Below are 18,203 nucleotides of genomic sequence, written 5' to 3'. Positions count from 1 at the left end.
TCGATATTGACAATAAAATGTTGTTCTTGCAATTGTTGGGTATGAATTGAAACCATAACCAAGCATGCATCACTATAGCTCTTCTCTCAAAGTACTGTCACCACCTGTCATATCACAACATGGTCTATTTGGAGTTGTTTGGTGTCTTCCTGTGTGTAGTGTTTTAGTTCTTGTCTTGCGCTCCTATTTTGGCGGCTTTTCCGGTTTTGTTGGTATTTTCTTGCAGCAGTTTCATGTCTTCCTTGAGTGCTATTCCCCACACCTGCTTTGTTTTAGCAATCAAGGCTATTTAAGTTGTCGCTATCCTTCTTTGTGTGGACATTGTTGATTGTCATGTCATGTTCGGATGTACTTTGTGGACGCCGTCGGCTCCACACGCTGTAAGTCTTTGCTGTCGTCCAGAATGATGTTTTTGTTTGCTTTGCAACCAGTTCAGTTTTAGTTTCGTTTTGCATAGCCTTTCCTAAGCTAGCGGCACTCGCCTTTTGTCTATTTTTGGTTTAAAGGGGAACATTATCAGCAGACCTATGTAAGCGTCATTATATACCTTGATGTTGCAGAAAAAAGACCATATATTTTTTTAACCGACTTCCGAACTCTAAATGGGTGAATTTTGGTGAATTAAACGTCTTTCTAATATTCGCTCTCGGAGCGATGACGTCACGTTTCTCAAACACATTACAAACACCGCTTTTTCGACTGTTTTCCGTACCTTAGAGACATCATGCCTCGTCGGTGTGTTGTCGGAGGGTGTAACAATACGAACAGGGACGGATTCAAGTTGCACCAGTGGCCCAAAGATGCTAAAGTAACAAGAAATTGGACGTTTGTTCCGCACACTTTACCGACGAAAGCTATGCTACGACAGAGATGGCAAGAATGTGTGGATATCCTGCGACACTCAAAGCAGATGCATTTCCAACGATAAAGTCAAAGAAATTTGCCGCAAGACCCCCATTGAATCTGCCGGAGTGTGTGAGCAATTCAGGGACAAAGGACCTCGGTAGCACGGCAAGCAATGGCGGCAGTTTCTTCCCGCAGACGAGCGAGCTAAACCCCCTGGATGTCTTGGCTCACACCGTCCCTTATGCCACCGAAGATGATCAAGAGAAGAATATCGACCCTAGCTTCCCTGGCCTGCTGACATCAACTCCAAAACTGGACACATCAGCTTTCAGGAAAAGAGCGCGGATGAGAGTATGTCTACAGAATATATGAATTGATGAAAACTGGGCTGTCTGCACTCTCAAAGTGCATGTTGTTGCCAAATGTATTTCATATGCTGTAAACCTAGTTCATAGTTGTTAGTTTCCTTTAATGCCAAACAAACACATACCAATCGTTGGTTAGAAGGCGATCGCCGAATTCGTCCTCGCTTTCTCCCGTGTCGCTGGCTGTCGTGTCGTTTTCGTCGGTTTCGCTTGCATACGGTTCAAACCGATATGGCTCAATAGCTTCAGTTTCTTCTTCAATTTCGTTTTCGCTACCTGCCTCCACACTACAACCATCCGTTTCAATACATGCGTAATCTGTTGAATCGCTTAAGCCGCTGAAATCCGAGTCTGAATCCGAGCTAATGTCGCTATAGCTTGCTGTTCTATCCGCCATGTTTGTTTGTGTTGGCTTCACTATGTGATGTCACAGGAAAATGGACGGGTGTTTATAACGATGGTTAAAATCAGGCACTTTGAAGCTTTTTTTTAGAGATATTGCATGATGGGTAAAATTTTGAAAAAAACTTCGAAAAATAAAATAAGCCACTGGGAACTGATTTTTAATGGTTTTAACCTTTCTGAAATTGTGATAATGTTCCCCTTTAAACCTGAACATCTTATCAGACACCGTGCAACTAAACGGTTTCTCTCCAGTGTGTGTTCTCATGTGTGTGGGCATGCTTTCCTTTCTGGAGAAACTCTTCTTACAAACGGAGCAAGTAAAAGGTTTCTCACCTGTGTGTGTTCTCATGTGTAATATAAGTTCCTTCTTAGTATTGAATCTTTTAGCACAAGCTGAGTGTCAGGTTCAAACACTGATGACATCTATTAATCAGACAAGAAGCAAGGAATCATGCAGAGACAGAGCTCAAATTAGCTCATGTGGAGAACGCATGGAGCTGCACACTTAGTCACAGTCTCGCCCTACGCTCTAAGGTTAAGCTCCCGCGTCCCTCTAATTATTCAAGAGTTCCACAGTCAACATCACTGAGACCGCCTCTAAAAGGAGTGGTCACATATATTATGCAAAGCAGGTCCAGGACGCACAATACGTGACGGAATGTGCTGGGAGCCTTGTGATTTCGACTTGTCTCCGCTTCAACTGCGTGTTGTCATCTTATCTTCGTTGAGGTCCTTAAAGTCTCTGCTTCGTCTGCGTGTTGTCATCTTATCTTCGTTGAGGTCCTTGAAGTCCTTGGCTGTTAGCGGGCTAAAACAAAGATAACATCTGCGGCTGAGGCCACCCCTCAGACAAGAAGTTTTTGTCCTTGCACAAATAGAAAAGTTTAACTTGAGCACAATAACTAATAACTAAAGCAACAGACTGTAAGCCGACTAAAGTTAGTGTGATAATTTATACATATTTATTCAAAAACTGAGCAAGCAAAAGGTTTCTCTCCAGTGTGTGTTCTCATGTGTCTGGTCATGATTTGCTTTCTGGAGAAACTCTTCTTACAAACAGAGCAAATAAAAGGTTTCTCACCTGTGTGTGTTCTCATGTGCAATATAAATTCCTTCTTAGTGTTGAATCTTTTAGCACAAGCTGAGCAAGCAAAAGGTTTCTCTCCAGTGTGTGTTCTCATGTGTATGGTCATGTGTTCCTTTCTGGAGAAACTATTCTTACAAACAGAGCAAGTAAAAGGTTTCTCACCTGTGTGTGTTCTCATGTGTATTATCATGTCATTCTTAGTGTTGAATCTTTTAGTGCAAGTTGAGCAAGCAAAAGGTTTCTCTCCGGTGTGTGTTCTCATGTGTATGGTCATGCGTTCCTTTCTGGCGAAACTCTTCTTACAAACTGAGCATGTAAAAGGTTTCTCACCTGTGTGTGTTCTCACGTGTAATATCATTTCCTTCTTAGTGTTGAATCTTTTAGCACAAGCTGAGCAAGCAAAAGGTTTCTCTCCAGTGTGTGTTCTCATGTGTCTGGTCACGCTTTGCTTTGTGGAGAAACTCTTCTTACAAACAGAGCAAGTAAAAGGTTTCTCCCCATTATGTGTTGTCATGTGTCTTGTAAAATTACTCTTCAGTCTAAATGATTTCCCACATTCAGAGCAGTCAAAGTGTTTGTTGTTAGTGTGATGTCTCGTATCACCTTTAGAGTCTTTTTTACTCTCCAAAGGTTTTTGGATGTGGTCACTGTGATCAGAAGAGTCTGACATCATGTGGTCCATGTCTGACAGTGGAGCAAAGATGCTGTCTGGTTCTGACTTTATATCTTCACAATGCTCTCCATCAGCTTCTGTGATGTGTTGACTTACAAGCTCCGCCCCTCTGTTCTCCTCACTTTGACTGTGATGAAGCTGTAAGGACTGAGCTTCATCTTCATCATGAAGCTGCTCCTCTTTAATGTGGGAGGGGGCCTGTAGCTCCTTCTGTCCCACACTGGTGTGCCACTCCTCTTCATGACTCCCCGCTGACACCCGCTGGACGTCTGCAGAACAAATGAGGTGTTACTGTATTGAAGTTTGCAGTATTCAAACTATTGACATGTGAGGTAGGGTAAATAGACAGTGATGGGCAAGCGACCTGGACAATGTAGTAAGCTAAGCTACAAGTTACTCTCAATTAAATGTAGCTAAGCTATCCTCAGAGAATTGTAGCAAGCTACACTGCAAAAGTAGCTTGCCACATCAAAGTTACATTTAAACACCATATATTGGCCCACATGTATAATATCAATGTTTATGTTGTCCATGGAAATAACTTAGTAAGAAGCAAAAGAAAAACAACCAACCATGGATGACAAAAGGACTGAAAAATGCTCGTCACAAAAAAAAAAAAAAAACATTATATGGAATATTAAAGGGGAACATTATCACCAGACCTATGTAAGCGTCAATATATACCGTATTTTCCGCACTATAAGGCGCACCTAAAAACCACAATTTTTCTCAAAAGCTGACAGTGCGCCTTATAACCCGGTGCGCTTTATTACGATTCATTTTCATAAAGTTTCGATCTCGCAACTTTGGTAAACAGCCGCCATCTTTTTTCCCGGTAGAACAGGAAGCGCTTCTTCTTCTACGCAAGCAACCGCCAAGGAAAGCACCCGCCCCCATAGAACAGGAAGCGCTTCTTCTTCTACCCGCCCCCGGAAGAAGAAGAAAAAACGCGCGGATATCACCGTACGTTTCATTTCCTGTTTACATCTGTAAAGACCACAAAATGGCTCCTACTAAGCGATCCGGTTCATAAAAAGACGCAATCTCTCCATCCGCACACGGATTACTACCGTATTTCACAGCAACTGATATTCCTGTGAACCGCACTGTGGAACGGGAGCACGTACGGTGAATATTCGCACCACAGGGAATGAGAAGTCATCCTTCACTGTGGTTCTAGCTTGCCATGCTAACTTCCACCCATGGTGATATTCAAAAGGAAGACCTTGCCAAAAGAGACCTTTCCAGCCGGCGTCATCATAAAAGCTAACTCGAAGGGATGCATGGATGAAGAAAAGATGAGCGAGTGGTTAAGGGAAGTTTACGCGAAGAGGCCGGGTGGCTTTTTTCACACAGCTCCGAAGGCGAACACACCTTCACTAAGACGGGCAGACAGCGCCGGACGACATACGCCAACATTTGCCAGTGGATCGTAAATGCCTGGGCAGATATTTCGGTCACAACTGTGGTCCGAGCTTTCCGGAAGGCAGGATTCACAGAACAACAGCGACACTGACTCCCGATGACTTCGACGAGACGGAACCGGCCATTTTGGATACCACGCTTGCGCAACTTTTCAATTCGGACACCGAAGACGAAGAATTCGAAGGATTTACGAATGAAGAATAACTTCAGAAGGTGAGCGCTATGTTTATTTTGTGTGTTGTGACATTAACGTTCGAGCAACATTATGTTACTATTGCTCTACACCATTTTGAATTTTACTATGTTTGTGATTGCACATTTGCGTACATTTTGGGACAGAGTTGTTAGAACGCTGGTTTTCAATACATTATTAAAGTTTGACTGAACTATCTGACTGTTTTTTTGACATTCACTTTAGCGCAGCGTTTTTTTGACATTCACTTTAGCGCAGCGTAGGCACGGCTTATAGTCCGGGGCGGCTTATTGGTGGACAAAATTATGAAATATGTAATTCATAGAAGGTGCGGCTAATAATCCGGTGCGCCTTATAGTGCGGAAAATACGGTACCTTGATGTTGCAGAAAAAAGACCATATATTTTTTTAACCGATTTCCGAACTCTAAATGGGTGAATTTTGGCGAATTAAACGCCTTTCTAATATTCGCTCTCGGAGCGATGACGTCACAACGTGGCGTCACATCGGGAAGCAATCCGCCATTTTCTCAAACACCGAGTCAAATCAGCTCTGTTATTTTCCGTTTTTTCCACTGTTTTCCGTACCTTGGAGACATCATGCCTCGTCGGTGTGTTGTCGGAGGGTGTAACAACACGAACAGGGACGGATTCAAATTGCACCAGTGGCCCAAAGATGCCAAAGTGGCAAGAAATTGGACGTTTGTTCCGCACACTTTACCGACGAAAGCTATGCTACGACAGAGATGGCAAGAATGTGTGGATATCCTGCGACACTCAAAGCAGATGCATTTCCAACGATAAAATCAAAGAAATCTGCCGCCAGACCCCCATTGAATCTGCCGGAGTGTGTGAGCAATTCAGGGACAAAGGACCTCGCTAGCACGGCAAGCAATGGCGGCAGTTTGTTCCCGCAGACGAGCGAGCTAAACCCCGGGGTTTGTAATACCTGGTCGATATTCAAGGCATAAAATGCAAATGGAGTATTGTTGGTGGTTTTTGGATGGTTATAGAGGACCTCCCATGGGCTCCATTGCAAGTGGACTTTTATTTTCATTTATGAGTTAGAATGTGATTTAAAAATATATATCCATCGTCATGTCTTTTATAATGATTGTGAATGATAGAAAAAAATTATCTCAAAAAGTGCAGTTCTCCTTTAAATTCCAGTGATTAGATTTAAGACTTTAAGTCTATGAGCATGAAGTGATGAAGCCTACTTGGATGAGAGGACAAACGTCTTCTAAGACAAAGTGAACAGTCCAGTTGTGATGGATTGAATGCCCTGAGAATAAAATGATATGTGCTTACTTGGACTGTGATGAAGCTGTGAGGACTCAGGTGGTTTGTCTTCATGCTCTTCAGTCTTCACAGAGACAACAGTCAGTGGAAACTTGCTGACATCATCCTCCTCCTGCCCTAGAAGACACTCTCCCTCCTGAGTGATCCACACTTCCTCCTCTTCCTCTTTAATGTTTGGTTGATGTGGATCCTCCTCTTCCTCTTTAATGTGAGGGGGCTGATGGACCTCTGTTGGGTAAATAAGTAAATAAGATAAACAGAGAATAGAAATCGTTTTGGACTGACACTGTTAACACAATGACATTATTTGTGTTCCTTCGTGTGTTGTGTTAAAAGTGTGTAGCAAAACAACAAATACAAACACGGGAAATACCTCCTTTTGTCCCAGCCACTAAAATCAATTCAAAAGTGAGTTAAAAAATAGACTTGGAAATTTGCTGGTGGGCAATTTGAAAAGTTTTTATAAGTACAAGGCAGCATTGATTGAGGCATTCTTAACTTTAAACTCACTGATGTAAAGTGTGTAAATATTATATTCTGTATACGATCAATGACACCTAAACTTTATCATAGTCATTACTCCATCCATCTTCTTCCACTTATCCGAGCTCGGGTCGCAGGGGCAGCAGCCTAAGCAGGGAAGCCCAGACTTTCCTCTCCCCAGCCACTTCGTCCAGCTCCTCCCGGGGGATCCGGAGGCGTTCCCAGGCCAGCCGGGAGACATAGTCTTCCCAACGTGTCCTGGGTCTTCCCCGTGGCCTCCTACCGGCCGGCCGTGCCCTAAACACCTCCCTAGGGAGGCGTTCGGGTGACATCCTGACCAGATGCCCGAACCACCTCATCTGGCTCCTCTCCGTGTGGAGGAGCAGCGGCTTTACTTTGAGCTCCTCCTGGATAACAGAGCTTCTCACCCTATCTCTAAGGGAGAGACCCACCACCCGGCGGAGGAAGCTCATTTCGGCCGCTTGTACCCGTGATCTTGTCCTTTCAGTCATAACCCAAAGCTCATGACCATAGGAGAGGATGGGAACGTAGATCGACCGGTAAATTGAGAGCTTCGCTTTCCGGCTCAGCTCCTTCTTCACCACAACGGATCGATACAACGTCCGCATTACTGAAGACGCCGCACCGATCCGCCTGTCGATCTCACGATCCACTCTTCCCTCACTCGTGAACAAGACTCAGAGGTACTTGAACTCCTCCACTTGGGGCAACGTCTCCTCCTCAACCCGGAGATGGCACTCCACCTTTTTCCGAGCGAGAACCATGGACTTGGACTTGGAGGTGCTGATTCTCATCCCAGTCGCTTCACACTCGGCTGCGAACTGATCCAGTAGTCATTACTATAACTTTAATATCATGGAAATAAAAAATCTAATTCCAAAATACCTTAAGTAATATGTTTTTGTCATCATGCAAAATACTTTCTTGTGGTCATTTTGTTGGCTGGGCCAAAAGGAACTTTTACCAAAACATGTTTTACTATGTGCTGTTTTATGGAGTATCTCCATCAACAATTCCTCTTTAGGAATTGGAGACCATCTACGACACGCTGAAGGAAAGTCAGTCAGCTTTATGTTCTTTTAATAAATCAAGTGTTGACTACTTTGGTTATTGAAAATAAATGTTTACTTTTACTTTTTGATGCATGTAGGTCAGAATCAGGAAGTTAAATTATAACTTTAATTAGATTTGATTACAGTATAAAATGTATTTGGTGAGCGTGTGAGTTTTGTGTAAACATGTTGATACAGGTTTACATCTTCTTGGGGACTGAAACACAGATATGTCCTGAAAGGATGCACCCATTTTTAAAACCTTCACTAAGCTGTGCCACCAACATTGCCTCACTTAGCTCATTAAGCAAACTACCAGGGTGAGTGAGTCCTTTTAAACCTTCATAGACCTCGTTGTTACTTCTGACCAGTCTAAGATCACCACAAGTGGAACTACTGTATGCGGCTTAAGTGATCATTCCATCATTTTCTGTACCCGTAAAGAACATAGACCGAGGCTGACGGCCACAAAACAAGCAAAGCTACAATCCTCAAGACCTAGACTAGCAAGGCTTTCAATGACAAACTGGCAAATTAAGACTCGCCCTGGTACTTGCAAGTACACGGGTCTTTGGGTCAATTCCTAACCTCAGAAAAGTAGATAACTTCACAGTCAAAGTGGGTGACAATATTATAACAAACAAAAATGAAATTACCTAATTTGGCTGCATCGTAGAGACTAATCTCTCCAGTGAAAAAATTACTACTAAGGTAGTCAAAGAATCAACCAACAAATTCTGTTCTTACTAGTGTTGTCCCGATGCCAATATTTTGGTACTTTTCTCAATAAAAGGGACCACAAAAAAGTGCATTATTGGCTTTGTTTTAACAAAAAATCTTAGGGTACATTAAACATATGTTTCTTCTAGCAAGTTTGTCCTTAAATAAAATAGTGAACATACTAAACAACTTGTCTTTTAGTAGTAAGTAAGCAAACAAAAGCTCCTAATTTATTCTGCTGACATATGCAGTAACATATTGTGTCATTTATATTCTATTATTTTGTCAAAATTATTAAGGACAAGTGTTAGAAAATGGATTATTAATCTACTTGTTCATTTACTGTTAATATCTGCTATTTTCTGTTTTAACATGTTTTATCTACACTTCTGTTAAAATGTAATAATCTCTTATTCTTCTGTTGATTGAGACTTTACATTAGTTTTGGATGATACCACAAATTTGGGTATGAATCTGATACCAAGTAGTTACAGCATCATATATTGGTCATATTCAAAATTATAGTGTGTATACGTCCTGAGTTTATAAACATAATATAATTATTTTTTAAACGAAAGATGTTGTGATGCCAAAAAATAATAATATTATCATAGAAGTAGTACTTTTTAGAGGCAGTATAGTACAGAATATGATTCATTAGTATCGCGGTACTATACTAATACCGGTATATCATACAACCTTACTTCTTACATAGTACGATCACCTCGCTGGTGGGTAGAAATACACTTAAGACTCTAACACAAGCACTCATTTAACCCCACTTTGACTACAGAGTTCATGTTTGGTACCGTGACGCCTTAAAAGCCCTGAAAAACTAACTCCAGACAGCCCAAAACAAAATGATTGGGCTTCTACTCAACCGTCCATCTCGGGCTCACCTTTCCACCAACCATTTCCTTAAAGGCCTACTGAAATTTTTTTTTTTTATTTAAACGGGGATAGCAGATCCATTGTATGTGTCATACTTGATCATTTCGCGATATTGCCATATTTTTGCAGAAAGGATTTAGTATAGAACAACTACGATAAAGTTCGCAACTTTTGGTCGCTGATAAAAAAGCCTTGCCTGTACCGGAAGTAGCGTGACATCACAAGTTGAAAGTCTCCTCACATTTCCCCATTGTTTACACCAGCAGCGAGAGCCATTCGGACAGAGAAAGCGACGATTACCCCATTAATTTGAGCCAGGATGAAAGATTTGTGGATGAGGAACGTGAGAGTGAAGGATGAGAGTGGACGTATCTTTTTTCGCTCTGACCGTAACTTAGGTACAAGGGCTCATTGAATTCCACATTCTCTCCTTTTTCTATTGTGGATCACGGATTTGTATTTTAAACCACCTCGGATACTATATCCTCTTGAAAATGAGAGTCGAGAACGCGAAATAGACATTCACAGTGACTTTTATCTCCACGACAATACATCAATGAAGCACTTTAGCTTTGGAGCTAACGTGATAGCATCGTGCTTAAATGCAGATAGAAACAGAAGAAATAAGCCCCTGACTGGAAGGATAGACAGAAGATCAACAATACTACCAAACTCTGGACCTGTAACCACACGGTTAACAATGCTGTTGCTAACGACGCCATTGGAGCTAACTTAGCTACGGGACTTCGACAGAGCTATGCTAAAAACATTAGCTCTCCACCTACGCCAGCTCTCATCTGCTCATCAACACCGGCGCTCACCTGCGTTCCAGCGATCGATGGCGCGACGAAGGACTTCACCCGATCATCGATGCGGTCGGCGGCCCGGAGAAGGAGGAAGTCAACCCAGACAGGTGAGGACAGCGGTGCGGCGGCGGGCATTGTAGCTTTTGACGACACCCCGGCCGCCATCAGAGACGGCAAGAAACATATATTTCCCCAAACTTACGTACGTGACATGCACATAGCGGCACGCACGTACGGGCAAGCGATCAAATGTTTGGAAGCCAAAGCTGTAGTCACGGTAGCGCGTCTGCTAGCCAACTCAAAGTCCTCCTGGTTGTGTTGCTGCAGCCGCCGCGCTAATACACGATCCCGCCTACAGCTTTCTTCTTTGCAGTCTCCATTGTTAATTGAACAAATTGCGAAAGATTCACCAACACAGATGTCCAGAATACTGTGGAATTTAGCTATGAAAAAAGACAATTTAAGCTGGCGACCGACCTATTCCAAAATGTCTGATTCAACTATTGACGTCACGCGCATACGTCATCATACATAGACGTTTTCAACCGGAAGTTTCCCGGGAAATTTAAAATTGCACTTTATAAGTTAACCCGGCCGTATTGGCATGTGTTGCAATGTTAAGATTTCATCATTGATATTTAAACTACCGTATTTTCCGCACTATAAGCCGCACCTAAAAACCACACATTTTCTCAAAAGCTGACAGTGCGGCTTATAACCCGGTGCGCCTTATATATGGATTAATATAAATATTCATTTTCATAAAATTTAGATCTTGCAACTACGGTAAACAGCCGTTATCTTTTTCCCCGTAGAAGAGGAAGCGCTTCTTCTTCTACGGTAAGCAACCGCCAAGGTAAGCACCCGCCCCCATAGAAGAGGAAGCACTTCTTCTTCTACTGTAAGCAACCACCCCGCCCCCGTAGAAGAAGAAGCGCGCGGATATTACGTTTCATTTCATTTGTGTGTTTACATCTGTAAAGACCACAAAATGGCTCCTATTAAGAGACACGCGTACAACGCAGAATTCAAACTCAAGGCAATAAGTCACGCAGTAGAACACGGAAATAGAGTAGCAGCGAGAGAATTGAACATAAATGAATGAATGGTGCGTAGGTAGAGGCAGCAACAAGATGACCTGCGCCACTAAGACAGGGAGACAGCGCCGGACAACATACGCCAACATCTGCCAATGGATTATAAATGCCTGAGCGGATAGATCGGTCTCAACTGTGGTCCGAGCTTTCCGGAAGGCAGGATTCACGGAACTGCTGGACAACAACAGCAAAACTGACTCTGATGACTTCGACTTTGGATGCCGTATTCGCCCAGTTTTTTAATTCAGACACCGACGAACAATTCGAGGGATTTATGGATGAGGAATAACTTCAGAAAGTGGGCTTTAAATGTTTATTTTGTGTGTTGTGTGACATTAACGTTCGAGCAACGTTGAGTTATTGATGTTGCTATTGCTCTGCACTATTTTGAGTGTTAATATTTTTGTGATTGCACATTTGCACATTACATTTGGGGGTGAACAGAGTTGTTAGAACGCTGGTTTGTAATATATTATTAAAGTTTGACTGACCTATCTGACTGTTTTTTTGACATTCCCTTTAGCGCAGCGTAGGTGCGGCTTATAACCCGGGGCGGCTTATAGGTGAACAAAGTTTTGAAATATACCATTCATTGAAGGTGCGGCTAATAACCCGGGGCGGCTTATAATGCGGAAAATACGGTATCAGACTGCGTGGTCGGTAGTAGTGGGTTTCAGTAGGCCTTTGATGTGGGGAGGCTCTTGGTATCTGACAGAGTACATCTTCTTGCAGTTGGTCTGGTGTACAAGATACACCATACAACTAAAATACCCATGTACCTGTCAAGATACTTCAAAATATATTGACCATTATAACACCAGAGGTAGTTGTACAAATCACATCCAACCCAGATTTCACTCCAAAAAAAGTTCTAATTAATTTGCCTACTATACACAGGTCTTTGGGTCAATTCCTAACCTCAGAAAAGTAGATAACTTCACAGTCAAAGTGGGTGACAATATTATAACAAACAAAAATGAGATTACCGATCTTGGCTGCATCATAGAGACTAATCTCTCCAGGGAAAAAATGACTACTAAGGTAGTCAAAGAATCAACCGACAAATTCTGTTCTTACTAGTGTTGTCCTGATACCAACTTTTGGTACCAAAATGTATTTCGATACTTTTCGATACCACAAAAAAGTGCATTATTGGCTTTATTTTAACAAAAAATCTTAGGGTACATTAAACATATGTTTATTATTGCAAGTTTTTCCTTAAATAAAATAATGAACATACTAGACAACTTGTCTTTTAGTAGTAAGTAAACAAACAAAAGCTCCTAAATTAGTCTGCTGACTTATGCAGTTACATATTGTGTCATTTATATTCTATTATTTTGTCAAAATTATTAAATGACAAGTGGTAGACATCCATCCATCCATCCATTTTCTACCGCTTATTCCCTTCGGGGTCGCGGGGGGCGCTGGAGCCTATCTCAGCTACAATCGGGCGGAAGGCGGGGTACACCCTGGACAAGTCGCCAACTCATCGCAGGGCCAACACAGGTAGACAGACAACATTCACACTCACATTCACACACTAGGGCCAATTTAGTGTTGCCAATCAACATATCCCCAGGTGCATGTTTTTTGGAGGTGGGAGGAAGCCGGAGTACCCGGAGGGAACCCACGCAGTCACGGGGAGAACATGCAAACTCCACACAGAAAGATCCCGAGGCCGGGATTGAACTCAGGACAATGGATTATTAATCTACTTGTTCATTTACTGTTAACATTTGCTTATTTTCTGTTTTAACATGTTCTATCTACACGTCTGTTAAAATGTAATAATCACTAATTCTTCTGTTGTTTGATACTTTACATTAGTTTTGGATTAAACCAGAAATTTGGGTATCAATCTGATATCATACACCATTCCATTAAAATACCCATGCAGCTGACTAGATACTTCCAAAATGTTAAATATATTGACCATTATAACACCAGAGGTAGTTGTACGAATCACATTCAACCCAGATTTCACTCCAAAAAAGGTTCTAATTTGTTTGCCTGCTATACCACCAACATGTGGAACTCTGTATCAATAGCCATAAAGGAGTGTAAATCCCTTACTTCCTTCAAAGTTGCTTTGAAAAGACATTACAGGTTGTGGCTACTCGTAACTGGGAATATAATTATATTTTTATTTATTTTCTTGCCATATATTTGTATTTTAAATGCTACGTTCTACATAGTACTGTGTTCTGTGTGAGTGAACAAATATTTCAAGTGAAACCATGTCAGGCTTTCTTGTAGCAGTGAATGTGTACCGTGATGAAAGTGTACCCTTTCCTATGCAAACTTCTCATAAGTCCTTCAATCAATCAATCACACATTGTTACAAACTGAGAGGAACATCAACCTCAAACTGTCTCGTTTTCATGAAGAATCTCAATGAAAGCATTGCATCATCCCCACAAGACAAAGCATCTTCCTATTGAAGAAAAGTGTTACTAATGAAATATAAAGTTAGTAAAGATGTGAGAGTAAGAAGTCAACAAACCTGTTCTGTGTAACACAACTTGATGTTTCTTGAAAACAGCGTCCAGTAGTTGATGTTGTCGCTCCTTCTCCTCTTTTGTTGGACAAAGTTCCTCCTCATACTTTGCTATCGTTCTTTCGCACATTTTCACACAATCACAACACTTTACACTCACATTTGATCTCTACTTAGCGATGTGTTGATAACGTCCGCGTCTCTTTGTTAGCAGCTAACAAGCTAAGCTAACTAGCAAGCTAAGCTAACTAGCAGAAGACTTGATAAAGTGCGCTCAGACTAATGTATCCGGATACAAACAATGACTAACAATGTTTCATCTACTACACGACATATATGCGTACATGTATGCACTAAATACAAATAGAGAAACAATAATGGCCAGTGGCCACGTTTAGGCCTTCTCTGTCAAACGCCATTTTGCTTTTGACTCCTTCGTCTTCTTTGGATTTCCAGCAGACTAGTAGAGCATCTTAGGCCTCCACAGCTTCTTAACGTCCTGTCCTATGGTCCATACTACATTCTACAGTACAGGAGGTCTTCGTCCTGTCCTATGGTCCATACTACATTCTACAGAACAGGAGGTCGCGCTATCAACCTTTCAATTAGTGATGGGAGGAAATGTGCGGAGGCTTCCAGGCTTGTGTCGAATAATTCTTCTTCTTCTTCTTTGGTTTAATGGCGGTTGACAAGCAACCTTGTGGTGTGCATTACCGCCACCTACTGAAATGGAGTGTGGACCGAGGTGGATCCCTACTCTATATTCTTTTATTCAACCCAGTCTTTTTTTTTAAAATATGTTTATAATGTTTTATAACCTATGTGTTCTGAGTGCAATCCTAAAATATCTTCCAGTACTAACCCAATCTTCTCTTTCACTAACTTATTTCCCAGTATTTCCCTTTCTCTATTGTATTTCCTTACTTTGTAAAATCCAAGACTTTAGTCTTTCCAACAGAGAATCTTAAACCCCAAGCTGTTCCCCATTCTTCAGCTTTATTTACCGCTTTTTGAATCTTCTTTTCTCTATGATGTGTATTTCTAGCTCTCTTCCACATCCCTCCATCATCACAAACAGTGCCACCTCCACTAACCCTTCCACTTCACTAAACACTTCATTTATCATTATTGAAAACAGTACTGGACTTATTATACTCCCTTGCGGGGTCCCATTTTCCACTTCATATTCTCTACTATATTCATTCTCTATTTTTACTAATATTGTTCTACTTGTTAAGAAGTTTTTTATCCATCTATACATTTTCCCTCTAATCCCAATTGTATGTAGTTTTATCAGCAAGCCCTGTTTCCACAACATATCATAAGCTTTCTCTATGTCAAAAAATACTGCAATTATACTTTATTTATTTATTTGTCCTTTTCTAATTTCCTCTTTCAGCTGCTGCTTCTTTGTGTTTCTTGCTTTCCCAAATCCACTTTGATACTTTTTTATTATTTATTTTGACTCTAAATAATAGACTAGTCTTTCATTAATCATTGTTTCCATAACTTTGCCCAAATGTGAAGTCAATGCTATGGGCCTATAAATACCTGCCTCTTCCGGGTCTTTCCCTGGTTTGCATATTGGAATTATTACAGCTTCTTTCCACTCAGGTGATCATTTTCCTTCTTTATATATCCTACTATATCATTTCAAGACCACTTCTTTGCCTATGCTACTTAAGTTTTTGATCATCTGATAACTCACCTGGTCTTTTCCTGGTGTCATCATTTTAAACTTTTTCAATATTGTCTTGGGTTCAATCCCGGGCTCGGGATCTTTCTGTGTGGAGTTTGCATGTCCTCCCCGTGACTGCGTGGGTTCCCTCCGGGTACTCCGGCTTCCTCCCACTTCCAAAGACATGCACCTGGGGATAAGTTGATTGGCAACACTAAATTGGCCCTAGTGTGTGGATATGAGTGTGAATGTTGTCTGTCTATCTGTGTTGGCCCTGCGATGAGGTGGCGACTTGTCCAGGGTGTACCCCGCCTTCCGCCCGATTGTAGCTGAGATAGGCTCCAGCGCCCCCCGCGACCCCAAAGGGAATAAGCGGTAGAAAATGGATGGATGGATGGAACCATTTCATTGAAAGAAAATGTCATATCTATAGTGTTGGTTAAACTATTATCATTGTCTTACATCATTTCCCCAGTTTCTTCTCTCTTTTCTTTTTCTACTTTTCTCAAATGATCATTATTGCCAGGAACACAACTAGTTTGTCCATGGAAATTCCTGTATTTGTTGTTTTTTATTACTTGAACTGTTCCATACTTGCCAACCTTGAGACCTCCGATTTCGGGAGGTGGGGGGCGTGGTTGGGGCGGGGGCGTGGTTAAGAGGGGAGGAGTATATTTACAGCTAGAATTCACCAGGTCAAGTATTTCATTCATCCATCCATCCATTTTCTACCGCTTATTCCCTTTGGGGTCGCGGGGGGCGCTGGAGCCTATCTCAGCTACAATCGGGCGGAAGGCGGGGTACACCCTGGACAAGTCGCCACCTCATCGCAGGGCCAACACAGACAGACAGACAACATTCACTCTCACATCCACACACTAAGGCCAATTTAGTGTTGCCAATCAACTTATCCCCAGGTGCATGTCTTTGGAGGTGGGAGGAAGCCGGAGAACCCGGAGGGAACCCACGCAGTCACGGGGAGAACATGCAAACTCCACACAGAAAGATCCCGAGCCCGGGATTGAACCCAAGACTACTCAGGACCTTCGTATTGTGAGGCAGATGCACTAACCCCTCTGCCACCGTGAAGCCCGTATTTCATTTATATATATATATATATATATATATATATATATATATATATATATATATATATATATATATATATATATATATATATATATATATATATATATATAAAAAAATTAAAAGAATCGCCTAAACCAAAAATAAAAATAAACTAAATCTCCTCTGTTCTGTACATCATTGTCAAAGTGACATTATATTGTCATCTTTCTCTTTATGCCATTTCCTCAAGGTGACAGAAAAACATGATACAACCTGCCTATCATGTGATTTTACCATGTTGGCAAAATACAAACACACAATATATTTACATATATAACACATAAAACATGGAATTAAAAGTGAACGGTACCCATCCCTAACAGCAAGTGTTGTTGTACTGGAAACTAATTTACAAACACAACTTCCTCACACACAATACTCCACTATGGAATTGTTCTTACGGTATATTAAAATGAGAAACAAATCCATCTTTGTACAGCAATGGTTTGAAAAGGGCATTTTAGTGACTTATTGAGTGATAAAAGTATTTTATTATTTGAAGATTTCATTGTTAAGTACGACCTAGAAAATTAAATAATTATAAAAATTAAAAAGGCTTTCATTCAAAATATTCTAATTACAGTATACCATCTTTTTAATTATTTACTATTCCTTCTTTACTGTATTTTCTCTGGAACAAAAATAATACTCATAACTTGAAAGTTTCCATTCTTCCAAAAGCAAATGAGTTAATTTAAGAAAAAAAAAAGACAGAATTGACCACTTAAAATAGTTAGGGTGTTGTTTTGCAATTGAAGACAACACTTGTTCGTTCTGTGATAAAGCAACAAAATAAACAGTTTATTTTATGAATGTATGCAAAGTAAATCTCTGTGGGATGATGTACAATATTGGCTTTTGTCTGACACTCAGCTAACTTCCTGAGCCTAAATGAAGATAAAACAGAAGTTATGTTGTTCGGTCCAAGTCGCTCTCCCTCCCCCAACGTTGACCTCGGCACTCTGACCCCGTATCTCAGCGACTCTGTCACAAACCTGGGGGTAAAGTTTGACTCAGATTTTAAATTCGAAAAACAAATCAGCAGCGTCGTTCAAAAAAGCTTTTATCAATTACGCCAAATAGCGAAAGTGAAACCGCTTCTATCAAGACATGATCTTGAGAAATTAATCCACGCTTTTATCTCGACTCGTCTTGACTACTGCAATGCCCTGTATGTTGGCATTAGCCAGGCCTCCCTCGCCCGCCTGCAGCTCGTGCAGAACTCTGCTGCTCGTCTGCTAACACAGACCCGCAGACGTGAGCACATCACCCCTATTTTAGCGTCCCTTCACTGGCTCCCTGTGCGTTACCGAATACATTTTAAACTCCTTTTATTTGTTTTTAAATGTCTAAACAACCTCGCGCCAACCTATCTCTCCGACCTCCTTCAGCCTTACTGCCCCACCCGATCCTTAAGATCAGCCGATCAGCTGCTGTTGACGGTCCCTGACACAAGGCTGAAGCTTAGAGGTGACAGAGCTTTTGCCGTTGCTGCTCCCAAGCTCTGGAACGACCTACCCCTGAGTGTTAGA

The 18,203-nt window shown here is 41.4% G+C and overlaps 3 protein-coding genes across 5 annotated transcripts in view; 1 reads left to right on the top strand and 2 right to left on the bottom strand.

Annotated features, from left to right (window-relative positions):
* The window catches only part of LOC133575699 (uncharacterized), a 37,005-nt gene extending 25,478 nt beyond the window's left edge, over nucleotides 1-11,527 (top strand). Inside the window, exon 4 of the mRNA XM_072912160.1 lies at nucleotides 11,385-11,527. Coding sequence (XP_072768261.1) covers nucleotides 11,385-11,479 — 95 coding nt within the window. The 3' untranslated portion in view covers nucleotides 11,480-11,527. The remainder of the gene's footprint in view (nucleotides 1-11,384) is intronic.
* The window catches only part of LOC133575696 (uncharacterized), a 459,465-nt gene that overhangs the window by 287,875 nt on the left and 153,387 nt on the right, over nucleotides 1-18,203 (bottom strand). The window lies entirely within an intron of this gene.
* LOC133575730 (uncharacterized) lies at nucleotides 2,375-14,494 on the bottom strand. Its single transcript, XM_061928534.2, has 3 exons — nucleotides 13,872-14,494; nucleotides 6,305-6,523; nucleotides 2,375-3,645 (listed from the first exon to the last, which is right to left on the bottom strand). The coding sequence occupies exons 1-3, from the start codon at nucleotides 13,993-13,995 to the stop codon at nucleotides 2,579-2,581; spliced, it is 1,410 nt and encodes a 469-aa protein (XP_061784518.1). The 5' UTR covers nucleotides 13,996-14,494; the 3' UTR covers nucleotides 2,375-2,578.

This window comes from Nerophis lumbriciformis, linkage group LG33 (assembly GCF_033978685.3).
Source record: "Nerophis lumbriciformis linkage group LG33, RoL_Nlum_v2.1, whole genome shotgun sequence".
Classification (NCBI taxonomy): domain Eukaryota; kingdom Metazoa; phylum Chordata; class Actinopteri; order Syngnathiformes; family Syngnathidae; genus Nerophis; species Nerophis lumbriciformis.
The sequence above is the reverse complement of the archived record's forward strand: the minus strand, read 5'-3'. Positions and strand labels throughout refer to the sequence as shown.